Source organism: Oryza glaberrima, chromosome 4 (assembly GCF_000147395.1).
Source record: "Oryza glaberrima chromosome 4, OglaRS2, whole genome shotgun sequence".
Classification (NCBI taxonomy): Eukaryota; Viridiplantae; Streptophyta; class Magnoliopsida; order Poales; family Poaceae; genus Oryza; species Oryza glaberrima.
The window spans coordinates 18,574,613-18,595,000 of NC_068329.1; the positions used below are offsets into that span (position 1 = coordinate 18,574,613).

A 20,388-nucleotide genomic window follows, 5' to 3' on the forward strand; every position below is an offset into this window, starting at 1 on the left:
ACCTTTTCAGGATCCGGAAGTTGGACACTGGTCTTCTAAAATGCTACACCTTGTAAGTGCATACCTTCTATACTTGTGATATGATTGGACTTTATCTCCTAATTAAATTAGTTCTAATACGTAAATGTTTTAAGGTTGTGTTGGATCGAGAGTCGTCGCCTTGGTAATCAGGTTGGGTTCCTTGATCCATCCATGGTGAACGAGGTTAATTTACAACAGAGCTTCACTGAGGTGGTTGACTATGTCAACCGGTGTTTATGGGCCCATCAAGACAAGGAGTACATCATGTGCGCACACAACCAAGAGTAAGAGGCCAATACCCTTCGTGTATACTATTTTTGAAGTTAAGGTTCTTAGTACTAACGCTACATAACCACTGCGCAGGCGACATTGGATTCTCCTAGTCATCGTACCTAAGTGGAGTAGGGTTACCTACCTTAACTCCAATAAGTCCAAAGATTATGATTTCAGTGAAATCACCAAGGCCTTAAATATGGCTTGGGGCCCATATGTGGAAAAGGGTGGTAGGCACAAGGAGGGCAAGGACGAACTTTATCATGACACCAAGTTTGCATGCGCACAACAGATCGGAGACCAATGTGGTTTCCACGTGTGTCACAACATGTCAACACTTTTAAGAGAGGTGAAAGATTTCGACCCTGAGGTTGTTGCTAATGGCGAAAAAGCTCATTTCAATACCTACATTGCTATTCAAAACGTGCTAATTAACCTCTTATTTATTAAACAGAAAGGTAGAGCTGGCTTCAAGATCTCACCCATCAACCCCCCGCTATCAGAGGCGAAGTGTGCGCCTTCATTCTTGCAGAAATAATGAACAAGAAAGGACGTTTTCATGTCAAATAGACTCATGAACTTGGCTAGATAATTTATTGTGATGTAAAAAAGATGTTTTTATAATTTCTTGCGATGTAAAAAATTATGTTTTTATGGAGTGCAATGTAATTTACTTTCATATGTGCAATATTTATGGTAGTTTACTAAATTGTCATCACATTTGATCAACTACGATTTACGTTGTACTATTCATCTGTTTTCTCCTTTTTTTTCCTTCTTGACAGGTTGTGGAGGTCGATGACATTATGGCTTTAATCCATTTGGTAAGTATATATGCGGTTCTATGAGCAACGACCGAAATTGTGGCTTTCAAGGGGTGTGAATTTGCTGTGCAAAATTGTGGCATTTGAACTGCATATATATGTTGTTGGGGATCTGTGATGTTTGAGATGGATCTATGATGTTATATTGGGGGGTGATGTATCTGTGATGGATCTGTGACTGGAATATATCTGTGATGTATCTGTGTTTCAGAGGGCATGGCTAGTAAATCCTGAGGCTAGCCAATATTTAGCATTTTTTTTCTGGAATTAACTCATCAGTGACGGGTCGGAACAAAAATCCGTCAAAGGTAACCTAACCTGTGACGGACTAGCAAGTAAGGCCCATCAGAGGTGACCTACCTGTGACAGGCCTTTACTTTTGGGGCCGTCACAGGTAGATCACCTGTGACAGCTTCTAACTACGGAGACCACAACCTCTGACGGCCTTTATTTAAAGGGCCGTCAGAGATGAGTCACCTGTGACGGGTCCTAACTCGCCCTAGGCTAGCGGAGACCAACACCTCTGACGGCCTTCTAGTAACTTGCCCGTCAGAGGATGGTGTCACCTGTGACGACTGGCCACCCGTCAAAGGTGACTGGACTCACTAGTGACCACTGATCACTGACCATGTGCGAAGCCGTCAAAGATGAGGGTTTGGGCCCATCACCGGTGACCTTGGCCAGTGTAGTGCCCTCAGTTAATTGGTACCAGTATATAGATAAAGTACAAACAAATTAAGAAAAGATATCGATGTACACACCTGAAGTACCAACCGAATCAGGTCTGACGAACGATGTTGATATTGTCTTGGCTAGACAAGCTATTGTTGCAGGGTTGGCAAAGGGACCGGGACATTTATATCAATAAAAGGCAGAAAGAAAGAAAAAATTACACGATGCATCCCTGGCCACTGCCTAGCTAGTTACTAATCTGTTGCTAAATTCTCGAGCTTCCTTGCAAGCTACCGTCTAGCTAGCTATCCGTGTAAAATGGATTAACGGAGGAAATCACATGTATAGACGCCTGTAATCCAAGGAAAGGGATCTACCGATCGAGCTACGTTGCCGCAGCAGCCAAATTCTCGGAACTTCTGCAATCCTTTGCTCCCGACAACGGGTTCCTAGCCATCGTAAACTTGGGAACTCAGCAAAAAAAGGCTACCTGCATATGCCTTTGTTCATCAGTCAGGCACGGCACATGTCAACAGTACGTATAATACAGTAGAACACAGTTGGAACTCGGAAAACCGATTCAACCCACTAAAAAGACAAAACTTAACTGTGCAAGAAGATATATGCAATGCACGTATGTACCGATCGAAACACCATATATTCAGTTATTCTGTCAGCACCAATTAACCAATTAACGAAGTGGCATTGATAACCACAACTAGTTGTATATGGTGTTTCCAATCGGTACATACGTGCAGATAACCACTAGTTGGTGCTGACAGAAAACTCATGACAAGTCCAGTCTTGGTGAGCATCCAGTTCCTGACAAGTCCAGTCTAGGGTTCACCAAACTGTTTTGGGTGGGGTTACCGTCACCCTACGGTAAAGTGGTTATCGCGGTAACCGCACGATTACAATGAAAGCCATGCGGTTACCGCAAGGACTACCATGATTTTAAGAACTGAGAAGGTTATCGCACGTCAGGGGCAAACCTATCACAACAACAAAGCCCGGGCCAGCATGCGGTAATTTGCTAGGACCTCGGCCCAACACGAGTGAAAATTTGCATTGGCCCACCGCAGGCCCTGGGCCATGGCCAAGGGTGCTCAGGTCCTGGGTCCACCCCTGTTGCACGTGATAACCGTGTGATAACTGCGCGGTTGTATAAACCCTCCAGAGACCATGCAGCTCCACATGAACACGTTCCGTTCTGACATTTCATCGAAGACTCAGCGCGCGGCAGCAATTCTGCCTGCGTGGTACTCGTTGATGGTGGTATTCAATTGGAAGACTTCGCTGGCATGTCACTGCGGAGGCGGTGGCGGAGGCTCGAGGCTGCAGAAGCGGTGGAGAAGATTGGAACTTCCATTGCGTCTACAGCGGAACGGTCGTAGAAGGTTCTGGATGGTTTCCACCATTGTGCCCAGGAGCGATTCAAAGGGAGAGATGCGCGTCTGCAAGCGGAGACACTATTAGGCAGGTGGCATTGTGTGGTTGTGCCCAGTGGCGAAGCTAGGATTTGAGGGTGGGGGGGTGGGGGTGGGGGTGGGGGGGAGTCATAAGACCGAATAATCATGGATAGTAAATGAGCCAAATAGTCACTACCGATAACAATCAATAAATATAGCTTCGTTGTAGCTAGATTACAAAACCATCATATGTTATATTTTGAGAAAAAAGAGATTCAAATGTTCAATATAACAAGGTACGTATCATATGTTTTGCCTAAAAAACTTGAATTCAGCTCTTTAATAATATCATTAGAAGTTTGGAACCAGTCCTCAATGTAAACTACCAAATAGTCTCATAAATAAGCATTTTCTGTTTTACTTTTAAAAGATGGAAAATCATAAGACTAAGCACTAAGAGTCTGACTAAAAATCTAACAGCCCCTAACAGTGGATGCTACATGCCTAATTGCTTAACCCTGTTATATACTTGTAACAGCCAGGGGGGGGGGGTTTGGATAGGGGGGGTGCAGGCCCCCTCCGGCATCCCCGGTAGCTGAGCCACTGGTTGTGTCGCCACAGCCACGTCCGCCGCCGCCAATAGGTTCTAGAAAGCTGGCGCACCCTGGTCTACAATAACATGTCGTCCTCCGAGGCCTAGCGGCGGGGAGGGGGGTGGGGTGGGGGAGGACAGCGGAGAGCGATAGCGAGAGGTCGGTGCCGGGGCTGACGGGTAGAGGAGGTGAGGGCGAGAGGAGGGAGGTGGAAGGGACAGTTGCAATGTGGGAAGCTGTGAGAAAGTCTGACGTGGTGTTGTAGAGAACAATAGGGATAGCAAGCCGCAAAGAGCTACTCCCTCCATCCCAAAATCTATGCGCCTTATAAAAAAATACTTCAACCTTTTCTAGAGAAAGAAAGACATGTGGGACTAGAGGGCCCATATGTCACGAACTCTCTATTTTTTTAGAAATAAAGATATAAAAGTGTGGAGACAAAGGATCCACATGTAAATAGAAATATATACGATAATTAAAAGATGATAATAATAGATTAATAATAATTTTCTTTAATTAAAATTACGTTGCAACGCACAAGCAATATGCTAGTATAACAAGTTTTAGCTATGTATCTAGACAAGCACATGTCTAAATACATAGCTAAAAGTTGCTATATTTTAAGATGGAGGTAGTACTATGCATTCTATGAACATGTTTGTTAGACATGGATACAAGACCAGCACATATGCATAAACAAACATATTGCATGAAAATTCAGATTTACACATTAACAACCATGCACATAAAATTCACTACTTCCAACTAATTTCATCAATTAGTGTTGGGACCAATACAATTTTGTAGTACAAAGCTTGCTATACATCTTATCACCCCCATCTAGTAATTTCTTTCCACTCCTATTATTACCATTTAATTACTATCTTGACACAGACTAACATAGTATGCTTTTAGGCCACTTGAGCTCAGCTAGCTACGGCTGTTGCAGCAAGCTTGGCAATTACATCTTTCAAAATAGAAGGGTAGCTTTTACTCAAATTCTCGACTCCCTCTGCCTGCACAATCTCTCTCAATTTCACCGGGTCATCAAGAAAACGCAGGCATTTCTCCTTAAGGCCATCGCACCCGTGCTCCCCCGCGAATGCAAGCATGGCAACAACCGTTCTCCCGTTCACGTACTCGCATAGCTTGTGTTCGCACACCAGCCTTAGCCTCTCCATTTTGTACCTGTTTGCTGCCGCGACAAGGTCCGGGAGCATCGCCGCTGCCTCTCCTCCTTTCATCTCCGGCAATGAGTCGGTGTAGATGTAGCGAAGCAGAGCCTCGAAGTCATGCGCCTTCATGGCATCGACGCGCACTACATCACCGGTGCCTCTGGTTGTGGCATCGAAGAGCGCCGCACGGAACACTGGAGACCGGGCCGCGAGCACCCACCTGCATGGATTGAAATTTCGGTAATTTTGGACCCCCCCGGCAAGTCAATATCTCGGCCAAAATTTTCATTTTTTTCTCATTTTTTTTGTGAATTTAGTCAAATTCAATTAAATTGTGTCAAAATTTCAGAAAATTTCGGTCCAAAAAATGTCGGTTCTACCGAAATGGCCGAAATTTTAGCCGAAATCGAAATTGAAAACCTTGCCCACCTGTGTGCCGCGAACGTCTTGCCCTCGACCTCGAACGTCATGTCGGCGCCCTCTCCGGTGGTGAGGAGACCTCCGAGGTGCTGGTGCAGGTCAGATGGCGGGACCACCACCGTAGGAGGCGACGGCGGTGACGGCGGTGGCGGCGTCGTCTCATCGACGTCGATGTCCTCAGTCCGCAGGTCCTTGAAGACGGTGAAGTCACACGCGATCGTGAGGCAGTCATCTACTAGATACTCCGACGACGATTCCAGGAGCTCCCTTTCGATGTAAGTCCGGTAACCCCAGCCGGTGTTGAGGAAGATGTCCGCCTTGCCACTGCTCCTGGAGTATGACGGCTTCCTGGCACGGTCGAGCAAGCTGAACTTATACTGGGCTTTCACGCCTTTCATGACATTGTGGTCGAGCTGGAGGAAGATGGAGATGCACTCGGCGCAGTCCGAGTTGAAGCCGTTGGGGTAGTAGCGCAGGTGCCAGCTATGGCCTCTGGCGCGGAAAGATCGAGACTTGATGTCACTGCCGGTGGGCAACTCGTCCTTGATGCGGGAGTAGCCGTCGATCTTGAGAAGGTGCTGGCCGCTCTCCGTGCCGGCTATGACGGCGGAGGCAGACCGCACCGGTGTGCGGCTGCCGGTGGCGGTTGGCATATCTATGGAAATTGGTGATTCTTTTCCACCTGATTATTTGTGATTGCTATAGTGCACTTTGCTGCCACGATACTTGCTGTTAAACGCTGCAAATATGTGAAGAATGGAGAAATTGGTAAGGATGACGACACACTTAATTATACGAGAAATTTTACGATCCTTAAGAGATACCAAGAGATAGCAAAATTTTTAGTGTAAATTTAGTACCTCATAGTATCGGAGGTATCGAAAGGTACAAAATTTTACACTAGAAAATATGGTATCTTTCATTACCTCTCAAGAGCTGTAAAATCACTTTAATTATATATAGTTAGACCTCGTTAGTATATGGTGACAAATATTGTCTATGTAGTACAATATTTGGTCCTAACCAATAAGGCGATAGGGAGAGTCAGCGTTTGATCGAAATATTGGGCTAGTTGGAACTTAAAAACCCCTTCGTTTCAGGTTATAAGACATTTTAACTTTGGTTAAAGTCAAACTACTCTAAGTTTGACTAATTTTGTAGAAAAATTAGTAATATTTTTAACCCAAGACTAATATATTATGAAAATTTATTCAATTATAGATTTAATGGAACTATGTTGGTGTTGTAAATATTACTACTTTTTTTCTATAGAGTTAGTCAAACTTAGAGTAGTTTGACTTTGACCAAAGTCAAAACATCTTATAGCCTGAAACAGAGGGAGTAGTATTATACTTTTTCCGTCTCTTACAAAAGAAACATCATACGAAAGTTCTTTCAAATATGAATCTAATGATATCACATGCATAACATTAAACATACATATATTGATATTTAGAACCAATGTGTTTTGAGCAAATGACCGTTTAAATTGAATAATGAGGATGAAGTAGTCTTCTTATGAATAAGTATATTAAGTATCAAACTATTGCTTAAGTGGTGAAAAACATGAACATTCTCATTTTTGGAGTGGTCACATGGAAGTTAAAAGAAATATTGTATCTATGGATATCTTTATTCTAAATAATTAACCATGGTCATGTTGAGAGGAACAAGGACATTAAGTTGAAAATGCCACTTAAGATTAAGATTTTAAGTGATATTGCTATAAAGGAGTGGCTCTAATTAAGAGTAATTTAGGAAGACCAAATTGAAATGGTAGTATAAAATACAGTTTCTGTATACACAATGAAACTATTCATTATTTTTTTAATATCATTTTACTAAGTTTCTTTGGAGAGATGTTTATGTGTCTTTTGGCATAGTTCCATCCAATAGTATTTCTCGTATGTTTGGATTGGCTTATGGGGGTAGCTACTAAAATAAAATAAAAATACAAGTTCTAGTAAGGGCATTGAATTGTGTTAGGCTCTGATATAGTACGAATTATGTTTGTTTTTGACAGGGCTCCAATTAATATTACATGTAGGTACTCTATAGGGTAACGTACTAGTTTCAACATTGGGCTCTATTGCAAAGGTTTTAGGAGGACAAGGATTTCACTTGATATGCTTGCTGGAGTTTAGAGATAATTAACAATCAAGTAGATTTATGTCAACTATGAATCGAGATTCAGCTATAGAATTTTCTTTTTGATTATGTTATCCCTCTATGTATGTTGGAGTGTCCGTGGTTTGTTGTCACCTAGCGAATTTCTTATATTGGTAGACTGGTAGTCTATGAGCATGTAAACCATACTCCATCCGTCCCATAAAAAATCCTATCCTGGATTTGAATCTGGACATATACTATGTACAGATTCAAACTCAGGATTGTGTTTTTTATATATGGGACAGAGGGAGTATGAAATAAGTGGTCGCATCTTTTGTTGAAGCAAAGGTCTCAATTCCCATTACTAAAAAAATATTAATCATATGCTATGTTGATTTTTCTAAAGTTGTAGGAGCCTTATATTTGGGATGGAGAGTGTTCTTTTCTTTACTCTTGTTATTATTATGAATGTGACTTTAATCATGCTGGGTCAGCCTGGGGCTTGATCCCAGTTATACCCTGCGCATATCGATGAATAACAGATTGGAAGCAAGTATGTTAGAAAAAACTGGATGTCCAACCCTAGTTAGTTGTAAAAATAAAACCAATTAATTGTTTAATTATATCCATTTTCTCAAAAATAGAACATGCTTCACATATCCCTTTTGCTTTTGCAATGATTGTACTGAAAGGCATAAAGACTTCCCACGCGAAACTTTATGGAGTACAAATAATGTATTACACCACTCAAATAAAGAAGAAGAAGAAGAAGAAGAAGAAGAAGAAGAAGAAACACAAGAAAAGGTTTGAGTCGCTTAAAGTTACCAAATGCGGCCAATTAATGAAGTACAAATAATGTGCAATAATGGATATTTGATCTTGATGAAGCATTGAGGCATCAACGATTTTCAGCCAGCATGCAAATCTAGCAGTTTCAATTTGCTGTATATATCAGGTTCGAAGTCGTTCAAACAAAGAAGGATTACATTACACACCTGAATTAAGACCACCCGATCGAATCAGGTCAGAGATATATGGCGGCGTTGATATTGTCTTGGCCGGAGAGATGGTTTGATCTTAACTGCGATTAGCTGCTGTTGCAGGGTTGGCAGAGGTGGCATCGACACATATTTATGTCGGAGGAGAGAGAGAGAGAGAGAGAGAGAGAGAGAGAGAGAGAGAGAGAGAGGGTCCTTGCTGAATTCTCCAGCTTCCTTGCAAGCTACCGTCTGTAATGCAAGGAATCTGGGAGCCTCTGCAGGTCTGCAATCCTTTGCTCCCGGCAACGGGTTACTTGGCCATGGCAAACTTGGGAACTCAGAAAAAAAAAAAAGGCCACACCTGCGAGCGTGCGTTTGTTCAGCCAAGAAACGGTGCAATACAGTTACACGAACCAAGAGACGAGATTTCTCTCGTATGCTTTTTAAACTGTTAAATGGTACAATTTTTTTTAAAAAAAAATAGGAAAGTTGTTTTTTTAAAAAATCATATAATCTATTTTGTAAAATTAAAATAATTAATACTTAATTAATCATATGCTAATAACTCGCACTATGTATCTTTGTAATCTTTTCCTTTCTTCTTCTCTCAAACACTCTCAGTACAGTTGCAGAACTGATCCAACCACTAAAAAGAAAGAACTGACTCGGATGGACCAGATATGCATGGTTTGACCTCAGTTTGTTGTTGTTTTGTAGTGCCTTTTTTAAATTATTTTGAAAAGAAAAACACATGCCAGATATATTTTACTACTTCCAGCTAGATAATATTTATCTTGTTTGGTCATTTTTTTTCTATTCCACGTTATATGTACACTGCACGTATCACTTTGCATGCACACCATACACACCTATAGATGATCCCCTTAACATATGTTTAAAGAGGAACCATCTGTTGAAAACACTTTCGCGTGAAGACTTTGCTGGACCTGTACTACAATGCTTGTTTCTTTTATCACTCCATTTAATAGTTTCTTTTCCCTCTTCTTACTTACTACTCCCTCCGTTTCACAATGTAAGTCATTCTAGCATTTCCCACATTCATATTGATGCTAATGAGTCTAGATAATATAAATGTGTGAAACGGAGGAAGCACCATGGAGCACCAAACAAATTTAATATATATATATATATATATATATATATATATATATAAATATAATATACATAGTATGTTGACACGTGGCTACATTAATTAATTAGAGGACTCGCGAACTAGTTACACATTTAGGCCACTGGAGCTAAGTTTGCGATGCTGGTACTGCAGCAAGCTTGGCAATTAGATCCGTCAAAATAGAAGTGTAACTTTTGCTCAGATTATCGAGTCCCTCCGCCTTCACGATCTCTCTCACTTTCACTGGATCGTCGAGGAAACGCAAGCACTTCTCCTTAAGGCCATCGCAACGGTGCTCCCGGGCGAATGCAAGCATGGCAACAACAGTTCTCCCGTTCATGTACTCGCACAGTTTGTGCTCGCACACCAGCCTCAGCCTCTCGATCTTGTACTTGTTCGCCGCCACGACCAGGTCCGGAAGCATCGCCACCGCCTTTGTCTCCAGCAGCGAGTCGGTGTACATGTAGCGGAGCAGAGCCTCGAAGTCCTGCGCCTCCATGTCGTCGATGCGTATGGTGTCATCCACTGCGCCGCTGGTTGTGGCACCCTCCTTTCTTGGCCCGAAGAGCTCTGCACGGAACACCGGAGACCGGGCCGCGAGCAACAACCTGTGTGCCGCGAACGTCTTTCCGCTGACCTCAAACGTCACGTCGGCGCCCTCCCCGGTGGCGAGGAGGCCTCCGAGGTGCCGGTGCAGGTCCGGCGGTGGGACCACCACCATAGGCGGCAGCGGCGGTGGCATTGCGGTGTTTACGTCGATGTCCTCCGTCTGCAACTCCATGAAGACGGTGAGGTCGCACACGATCGTGAGGCAGTCGTCCCGGAGATACTCCGATTTCTCCAGCACATCCCTCTGGATGAAACATCTAAACCCCCACCCGCTGCTTTTGAAGATGTGCGGGTTGTCAATACTCTTCAAGTATGATGGCCTCCCGGCACGGTCGAGTAAGCTAAACTTGAACTGAGCTTTCACGTCTACATCGTCGTCGAGGTTGAGGAAGATGGAGATGCAGTTAGCTTTGTCCGAGTCGTTGCCGCTGGGATAGTAGCTGATGTGCCAGCTGTGGCCTCCGACGCGGAAAGATCGTGACTCGATGGTACTGCCGACGGTCGGGAGCTTGTCCTTGGTGTGGGAGTAGCCATCGATCTTGAGAAGGTGCTGGCCGCTCTCTGTGCCGGCTATGATGGTGGAGGCAGACCGCACCGGTTTGCGGCTGCCAGTGGAGGTTGGCATAGCTATGGAGATTAAGCTTGATTATTTATGATCACGAGTGCCACAATTCTTGCTGTTCAAGGCTGCATATGTGTGCGGAATTAAGCAATTAGTAAGGGTGACACACTTAATTATATAGATTACTCCCTCGATCCGTTTCATATTATGAGTCGTTTGACTTTTTTCTTAGTCAAAATTTTTAGAAAATAGTAGTAACATTTACAGCATCAAATTAGTTTTATTAAATTTAACATTGAATATATTTTAACAATATGTTTATTTTGTATTGAAATATATTTTCCTATAAACTTGGTTAAACTTAATGAACTTTGACTAAGAAAAAAAGTCAAATTACTTACAATATGAAATGGAGGGAGTATATATTTATGCCTCATTGGTATATGGTGCCAAATATTTTCTATTCAGTCTAGTATTTGGTCCTAACCAACGAGGCAATATGGAGAGTCACTGTTGGATCCAAGTATTGGTCTAGGTGGGCTGTGGCATGAGGTATAGAACTAAAACTCGTTCTATTATGGACGTAATTAATCAATGGTTGTGTAGATTTATGAGCAACTATATATGGATGGGGATTTAGCAATAGTTTTTCCTTTTGACAATGTTGTTCCTCTCTGTATGTAGAAAGTGTTTGCGGTTCTTTGTTTTCTGAGCAACTATATATGGATGGAGATTTAGCAATAGTTTTTCCTTTTGACAATGTTGTTCCTCTCTGTATGTAGAAAGTGTTTGTGGTTCTTTGCTTTATGAGCAACTATATATGGATGGAGATTTAGCAATAGTGTTTCCTTATGACTATGTTATTCCTCTCTGTATGTTGAAGTGTTTGTGATTCTTTGTTATCTTATGGATTTTATACATTGGTAGTCTTAATTATGGGCTGCAAATTATGTAATAAGTGGTTGTAAATTGAAGTAAAGGCCGAGATTCCCATTAACTAAAAGAACTATTAATCAATGGTTGCAGACGATGTTTTTTAAAATGTTGTTACTATGAATGCGACCTAAATCATGCTGGGTCAGCCTGGGATTTTATCTGAATTACGAATTAACTGGTTATATAGATGAATATCGAACGGATGGACAAATGGAAGTAAGTGTGAGAGACAAAACTGAATGTCTGGTTAGGTGTAAAAAAAAAAGAAGCAAATTGTCAAATTATCCGTCCATTTTTTCAAAAATAGATCAAGCTGCATATCAGCATATCCCTTTTAATTTACTTTTTCAATGATTCTACTGAAAGACAGAAAGACTTCTCGCGCGGAACTTCATGGAGTACAAATAATGCATAACACACACAAATAGTAGAAGAAGGGATACAAGAAAAAGTTTGAGCGTCAAAGTCACCAAATGCGGCCAATTAATCATGGAGCGCAAATGTGCAATGGATATGTCATCTTGATGAAGCTTTGAGGCATCAACGAATTTCAGTCAGCGTGCAAATTAATCTAGCAGAGTTTCAGTAGGCATATATGAGGTTCAAACAAAGAAAGGATTTACACACACCTGAAGGACCATCCGAATCAGGTCAGACTTCAGAGACAGAGATATGTCGTTGATTTTGTCTTGGCTGGAGATGGTTTGATCCAGCTAGGATTAGCTGCTGTTGCAGGGTCGGCAGATGTGGCATCTATCGACAGTTCGACACAGATTTATATCGGAGGCAATAGAGAGGGGAAAAAAAAGGGTCATTGCTTAGCTAGGCTGTGTTTAGATCTAAAGTTTGGATCCAAACTTCAGTCCTTTTCCATCACATCAACCTGTCATACACACACAACTTTTCAGTCACATCATCTTTAATTTCAACCAAAATCTAAACTTTGCGCTAAACTAAACATAGCCCTAATTTAATTTGTTGTTGAATTCTCCAGCTTCCTTGCAAGCTACCGTCTACTCCTAGCTCACATGGATACACGCCTGCAAGTAATCCAAGGAATCTGGGAACCTCTGCAGGTCTGCAATCCTTTGCTCCCGACAACGGGTTCCTCCTTTGGTCAGGGCAAAGGAACTCAGTAAAAACTAAAAAGGCAGCCAAGCACGACGTATAAGTATAATATACGGACACATATTTAAAGTATTAAATATAGACTAATAACAAAACAAATTACAAAATCTTCCTATAAACTGCGAGACGAATTTATTAATTAATCTGTTATTAGCAAATGTTTACTTTAGCACCACATTGTCAGATCATTGAGCAATTAGGCTTAAAAGATTCGTCTCGCAATTTACACGTAATTTGTGTAATTAGTTATTTTTTCGTTTATATTTAATACTCCATACATGTGTCCAAACATTCGATATGACAGGGTGAAAATTTTTGCCATGAGATCTAAACAAGGCCTAAGTTAATTACAGTGGGAAAAACTGATCCAACCACTAGAAGGGAAGAACTGGTTCAGATGGACCAGATATTGTTGGCCTCATCAGTTTGTTGTTGTGTTTTCTGTGTTTTCAATTATTTTAAAAAGATGTTGTGAAAACAAAAACACATCACTGAACATGTTTGTCAGAGATGCATACAAGGCCTGAAGACTGACAAACAGCATAAACAAAAAATGCTGGAGGAAATTCCAAATTTACACTAAAACAAACATGGCAGATAAATTTTACTACTTCCAACTAAAATTTACCATGTTTATCCATTTTCTTGGATTCCATAGAAGATGCACACATACACATATCACTATGCAGTACACACACACACCATACATACAAACAAGTGCTCCTCCTAGCATGTGTTCAAAGAGGGACCAACGACATATCTTGATCTCGATAAATTTCTATTGAAATACATTCGCGTGTAGTATTTGTTGGAGTTGTATTACAATGCCTGTTTTCTTTTATCATTCCATTTAATAATTTCTTTTCCCTCTTCTTAATTACTGTGGGTGTGTTCGGATGCCCCTCTTTCCCAACCCCTCTCCTTCGTTTTCCGCGCGCACGCTTTTTAAACTGTTAAACGGTTTGTGTTTTGCAAAAAGTTTATATACGAAAGTTGCTTAAAAAAATCAAATTAATCTATTTTTGAAAAAAAAATAGCAAATACTTAATTAATCACGTGCTAATAGATCGTTCCGTTTTCCGTGTGCAGGGTTTGGGTTGGGAACTGCCTCCTACGAACACACCCTATATACATATATACATGTTGACACATGGCTACATTAAGAGGACTCCCAAACTGGTTGCATATTTAGGCCCACTGTAGCTCAGCTAGCTACGTTTAGTACAGCAGCGAGCTTGGCAATTAGGTCCTTTAAAATAGAAGGGTAACTTTTGCTCAGATTCTCTAGTCCTTCTGCCTTCACGATTTCCCTCAATTTTACTGTATCATCGAGGAAATGCAAGCAATTCTCCTTGAGGCCATTGCAATGGTGCTCCTCGGCGAATGCAAGCATGGCAACAACAGTTCTCCCATTCACGTACTTGCATAGCTTTTGTTCGCATACCAGCCTTAACCTCTCTATCTTATACCTGTTCGCCGCCGCGACCAGGTCCGGTAGCATCGCCGCTTCCTCTCCTCCTTTCATCTCCGGCAGCGAGTCGGTGTACATGTAGCGGAGCAAAGCCTCAAAATCTTGCGCCTCCATGTCATCGATGCATACGACGTCGACGACGCCATTGGTTGCGGCGCTCTCCTTCCCTAGGCCACCAAAGAGCTTCTCATGGAACACCGGTGACCGAGCCGCTAGCACCCACCTGTGTGCCATGAACGTCTTTCCATTGACCTCAAATGTCACGTCGGCGCCCTCCCCAGTGGTGAGGAGGCCTCCGAGGTGCCGGTGCAGGTCCGACGGTGGTACCACCACTTTAGGTGGCGGCGGAGGCACCGGCGTTGGTGGTGGTGGTGGGGTTGCGGCGACGACATCGATGTCCTCTGTCTGCACCTCCATGAAGACCGTGAATTCGCACATGATCGTGAAGCAATCATCCTTGAGATACTCCGATTTTTCTAGTTGATCCCTCTTGATGAAACGCCTGAGCCCCCATCCATCATCACGGAAGAAGGTTGCGCCCTTGCCACTCCGAGAGTAAGATGGCTTCCCAGCACGGTCGAGTAAGCTGAACTTGTAATCCGCTTTGACACCTTTCTCGACATTTTCGTCGAGCTGGAGGAAAATGGAGATGTAGTCGGTGCTGTCCGAGTTATAGCCACTAGGGTAGTAGCTGATGTACCAGTTGTGGCCTCCGACGCGAAAAGATCGAGACTTGATTTCACCGCCGTTTGGGATCGCGTCCTTGACGCGGGAGTAGCCCTCCGTCTTGAGCAGGTGCTGCCCGCTCTCTGTGCCGGCTACGACGGCGGAGGCGGACCGCAGAGGTGGCATACGGCTGCCGCCGGTGGTGGACATGGCCTGGCCGGAGTCGATCGTTCTATGTTCGTGTTGACTCCTTTCCGTGTTGCGCCTCTACTTCACTGAATGTACCTGGGGAAAACGTGCAGATTGTTTTCACGCCTGAAGTGAACGTTGCTTTAATTTATTTCTTAAAGTAAAGTGCAAATAGCGTTGAATTACGATAGGTATCAATGCAATCATGTATCTACTCCCTCTGTTTGTTTCATATTATAAGTCGCTTTCATTTTTATCCTAATCAAACCATTTTAGATTTAACCAAATTTATAGAAAAATAAAATAATATTTTCAATACAAAATAAATATATTATCAAAATATATTCAATGTAATGAAACTAATTTGATATTATAAATTGTTGGTAATTTTTCTATAAATTTGATCAAACTTAAATATGTTCAAACAGGATAAAGTCAAAACGACTTATAATATGAAATGGAGAGAGTAGATTTGAGGTTTAAGTTCGACCAACCATCAAAGACAAAAAAAAAATCCACTATGAACAATATTTGCACTTTTTATCACCATGTTTTATATATGTTTGTCTTTTACTTTGTAGGTCAAGTTTAAATTTAAAATTTAGGGGAGTGAATGTCTGCGTTCGTTTCTCCAACAACTCTTGGATGAAATTTTGGATACTTGTATCACGCTTTTCAAAATGTTAAACGATACGTTTAGTGTGAAAACTTTCTATATGAAAGTTTCTCTAAAATATCAGATTAATCTATTTTTCAAGTTTATAATAATTAAAACTTAATTAATTGTACGTTATTACCACCTCGTTTTACGTGAAACACTTAATCTTTATCTTCATCTTCATCTTCATGAGATTCAAACATGTGCTCTACGTTTCCCCTTTTTTTCTGTATTTTTTATTGCCTTTTGGATTGCATTTGTGAAGTAAAGGTACGCAAAAGATTATCCTTCTAGGGATGAAAACAAAATGGAATAAAATTACCTGGCCAAATGTTTCGGCTAGGCCCTGCTAAAAAATGGAGCAATTAATTAGTTTGTATTTTCCCCCAACATTTTGGCAAATTGACCGTTCAAAAAACTAATTGCAAAACATATCGTACCAAAATCTACCTGAAAAATAGATTGTTTGCGCAGTACAAACTTTGATGAATCTGAGCTATAATATTTTAGCAATATTAATATTGGCACTAAGGTATTATTTGAGGTGGCACGACTTTACCGTATACGAATTTAGCACCAAGTGCCATCACATTGGTGCTGCTCGCAGCCTTCTATGGACAGCTACCGTCACGTTCTGTTCAAAACCCCTGGTCCATAGTTTTTTTTTTTCACTTACCCGGTTTTTAGCTTGTTCTTTAAGGTTTTTTAAAATAAAAAATCACATATTCTCAAAAAATCATTTTATTTTCAAATTGGAAGTTGAACTTAACTTATATATTATTTGTATTTTTTAGGTTTTTTCTCTATTTTTTTTAAATCACGTGTTTTATTTTGGTGTCTATTGAAGGACACGCATTTATCTGAGGTGGCATCATTTTTCCAAATGATCCAAGCTCATTGCCACCACAACTCTACCCACTCGAATAAATGTGTGTCCTTTTAATATAAAAAAACATGTGATTTTTTATCTCATAGATAAAATGAATCTTTTGCATCAAAACTAAAAGGATAAAATGAATTCTGAAAACATGTGATGTGATTTTTTTTAGTACATACTCCCTCTATCCTACAATAAATCAAACCCTAACTTCCCAATGTAGAATTAGTGAAAAAGATAATGGACCAAAATATTCCTGATTAATAGAGAAGTTAGGTAAGGGGTATTGAAGGAACAAAATTTCTCGATATACGGTCTGACGGTAGATAAGAAGGTAGGAGTTGACTTATTTTAGGACAAATTCAAACTCTAGAAGTTGATTTATTTTGGAACGGAGGGAGTATATGTTTGCGATGATTCTACCGAAATAGGATGTGCAAGCTGCCATAGCATGCAGCGGCTGCAGCAGTTCAAACTAGCTGCAATTGACAACCATTTACAGGCTGTGTTTAGATATAAACTTTGGATCTAAACTTCCAACTTTTTTCATCACATCAACCTATCATACACACACAATTTTTCAGTCACGTTGTACCAATTTCAATCCAAACTCCTAATTTTGGAAGGAACTAAACACAGCCACAAATGCAGTAGCTGCAGCGGTTGTGACAGTTCGCATGGCGGAACATGCCCAGTAATTGCAATACTTTCATGGAATACAATACAATATAAATGAATTAGGAACCCTAACAATAAGCCTACTCATCACCCTATGCCATCACTGCACCCAGCATAACAAAATGTATATATTCGATCAGGCTGAATCATTGGCATATATAAATGATTTTCAGTCAGTATACACATTTAGCAGACCCAATTGGTGTAAAGTACAAACAAACAAAGAAAAGATTTGCACACCTGAAGGACCCTAATCGGATCAGCTCAGAGATAGTATGGTTAGCTTAGCCGGAGATAAATCAGACTGTTGTGGCAGGGTTATTAGCAGAGAACCAGACACATTTATACAGGACACGAGTTAGAAAAAGAAAGAAGAGACGAACACCAAGACAGGATCACAGGATGTGTGTCCAGTCATTGCCTGGCTTATTTGCCACAAAAAATTCTCCAGATTTCTTGCACGCTACCGTCTACATCGTGCAAAATAAACGCATCTGCACGTACTCCCTCCCACAAGTATGTATGTAACCCAAGGAAGAGAGAGCTAGTACCAAAGGCAAATTCTTGGAAACCATGCAACTGCAAGCCTGCAAAATCCTTTGCTCCCGACAACGGGGTCCTCATGCCAAACTTGGCAGCTCAGGTAGGCCACATGGAAAAACCCAATTTTCACAAGAATCGGAAAAAAGAAACTAGACCCCCAGCCTTTTTTTCTTTTAGAGCAAGTTTAATAGTAATATGAATAAAAAGGTAAATTCCTGATTTAGACTAGAACTCTGAAGTCCGAACCTATCCGCTTCCACTAAGATTTCATATTCACTTACATGCATCAATCCGTTTTTAAAAAAAGTCGACGGTAGTGTAAAAAAAGAAGTCGATGATTCAGAACAGTTTAGTTTTATCTCGATGATCAGCTGCCTTATTTAATTAGGACAAAATATATTTGCAACAACCTTTTACAACTCAACAGATTTATTTATACTGGACATGTTATATAAGAGAAGTCGTTAACCAGCAAATATAAAATTACCACCGGGCACAACTACGGTTTTGTAGCAAACATGGCAATTAAATCCTTCAAAACAAAGGGGTAGCTTTTGGTCAGATGCTCAAGACCTTCAGTCTCCACGATCTTCCTCAAATTTGCTGGATCTTCGAGGAGCTGCAAGCACTTCTTCTTAAGCTCGGGGCAATGGTGTTCCCCAGCAAATGCCAACATGGCTGCCACGGTTCTCACAGTTACATACTCACGTAGCTTATCTTCACAGACCAACCTTAGCCTCTCCATCTTATACCTGTTCGCCGTCGCGACCAGGTCCGGGAGCATCGCCGCTGCGTCTCCACCTTTCATCTCCGGCAACGAGTCGGTGTACATGAAGTGGAGCAGAGCCTCGAAGTCCTGCGCCTCCATGTCGTCGACGCGTATGATGACACCGGCACCGCCAGTCGCGGCATTCCCCTTCTCCGTTAGGGAGAAAAGCTCTTGGTGGAACACCGGGGATCGGGCCGCGAGCACACTCCGATGCGCCAAGAACGTCTTGCCGTCGACCTCAAACGTCACGTCGGCGCCCACTCCGGTGGCGAGGAGGCCGCCGAGGTGCCGGGCCAGGTCCGACGGTGGCAGGGTTACCCGCTCCTCGACGTCCTTTGCCTCGGGATTCTTCATGACCGTGATGTCACACCTGATCGTGAAGCGGCTGTCCCGGAGGTACTCCGATCTCTCCAGTACGGCCTTCTGGATGAAACGCGGAGATCCCCGATAGCGGCCGTAACCATCGAAAATTTGCAACCCATGGCTGTAGATGTAGGATGTCACTGGCTCCCGTTCTTGGTCGAGTAAGCTCAACGTGAGCTCTGCTCTCACGATTGGGCCACCGTAATAGTAGTCGTGGCCGTCCAAGACGAGGTAGATAGATATGCAATCGGAAACGTTCGAGTTGAAGCCGTTGGGGTAGTAGCGGATGTACCAACCATGGCCGCCAACGCGGAAAGGCCGAGACTGGACGCAGTTGCTGGTGGAGACGGCGTCCTTGATGCTGGAGTAGCCGCTGATCTCGAGCACATGCTGGCCGCTCTCCTTGCTGGCTACAATGGCAGAGGCGGACCGCAGCAGTTTGCCACCGGCGACGGTGGGCGTGGTGGCCATTGGCATATGGCTTTAATTTGGGACGGACAATGGTATAGAGCTGCAGAATTTCAGATTAAGGCCATGTTTAGTTGCATTGTCAAAATATTCTTGCCGTATACGGAAACACATTTAAAGTATTAAACGTAGACTAATAACAAAATAAATTACAGATTCCGCCTGTAAACAGTGAGACGAATCTATTAAGCCTAATTAAACAATCATTAGCAAATATTTACTGTAGCACCACATTGTTAAATTATGGTGTAATTAGGCTCAAAAGATTCGTCTCGCAATTCACATGCAAATTGTGCAATTGGTTTTTTTTCGTTCACATTTAATATTCCATGCATGTGTCGAAACATTTGATGTGATGAAAAAGTTGGAAGTTTATAGTGAAGTAAACACAGCCTAACAGAGTTTTGACATCAGCGGTTATTCTGTTAAAGCTGAATGGAACCATCAATTGAATATATGAGAGAGAATATACGGCCAAGCTTAAGTCAGTCAAAATCTTTTTCAATTTTTACGCGCATGTTTTTTGACTGATAAATGATATATATTTTTAAAAAAACAATCATAGAAAAATTGTTTTAAAAAATTATATTAATCCATTTTTTAACGACCTGCTTCTCTCAGGCCGGGCCCACTTACATCTGGCAGCTTTCATAGGTTATAGACTGCCCTCACAGACCAACACATGTCTTTTCTGCATACTTTGTCCTCACTCGTGTGCACCTGGAAAGAATTTCCCGGTTGGTCACCCATCCCAAATTGCTCCAGGCCATGCTACCCGGAAAGAATTTCCCGGTCGGTCACCCATCCCAAATTGCTCCAGGCCATGCTACCCGGAAAGAATTTCCCGGTCGGTCACCCATCCC

At 41.9% G+C, this 20,388-nt stretch overlaps 4 protein-coding genes across 4 annotated transcripts; all 4 read right to left on the reverse strand.

Annotated features, from left to right (window-relative positions):
* Positions 1–4,509: 4,509 nt before the first annotated feature.
* LOC127771699 (BTB/POZ and MATH domain-containing protein 2-like) lies at positions 4,510–8,582 on the reverse strand. Its single transcript, XM_052297625.1, has 3 exons — positions 8,492–8,582; positions 5,397–6,126; positions 4,510–5,187 (listed from the first exon to the last, which is right to left on the reverse strand). The coding sequence occupies exons 2-3, from the start codon at positions 6,038–6,040 to the stop codon at positions 4,719–4,721; spliced, it is 1,113 nt and encodes a 370-aa protein (XP_052153585.1). The 5' UTR covers positions 6,041–6,126; positions 8,492–8,582; the 3' UTR covers positions 4,510–4,718.
* A 1,097-nt stretch (positions 8,583–9,679) lies between these two features.
* LOC127771875 (BTB/POZ and MATH domain-containing protein 2-like) lies at positions 9,680–12,439 on the reverse strand. The gene is made up of 2 exons (XM_052297820.1): positions 12,345–12,439; positions 9,680–10,904 (listed from the first exon to the last, which is right to left on the reverse strand). The coding sequence occupies exon 2, from the start codon at positions 10,840–10,842 to the stop codon at positions 9,736–9,738; it is 1,107 nt and encodes a 368-aa protein (XP_052153780.1). The 5' UTR covers positions 10,843–10,904; positions 12,345–12,439; the 3' UTR covers positions 9,680–9,735.
* A 1,467-nt stretch (positions 12,440–13,906) lies between these two features.
* Positions 13,907–17,727, reverse strand: LOC127771842 (BTB/POZ and MATH domain-containing protein 1-like). The gene is made up of 2 exons (XM_052297786.1): positions 17,623–17,727; positions 13,907–15,265 (listed from the first exon to the last, which is right to left on the reverse strand). Exon 2 carries the CDS (start codon positions 15,188–15,190, stop codon positions 14,048–14,050), a length of 1,143 nt encoding a protein of 380 aa, XP_052153746.1. The 5' UTR covers positions 15,191–15,265; positions 17,623–17,727; the 3' UTR covers positions 13,907–14,047.
* Positions 17,728–18,424: 697 nt separating this feature from the next.
* Positions 18,425–19,534, reverse strand: LOC127769341 (BTB/POZ and MATH domain-containing protein 2-like). Its single transcript, XM_052294891.1, has one exon. It carries the CDS (start codon positions 19,532–19,534, stop codon positions 18,425–18,427), a length of 1,110 nt encoding a protein of 369 aa, XP_052150851.1.
* Positions 19,535–20,388: the final 854 nt, after the last annotated feature.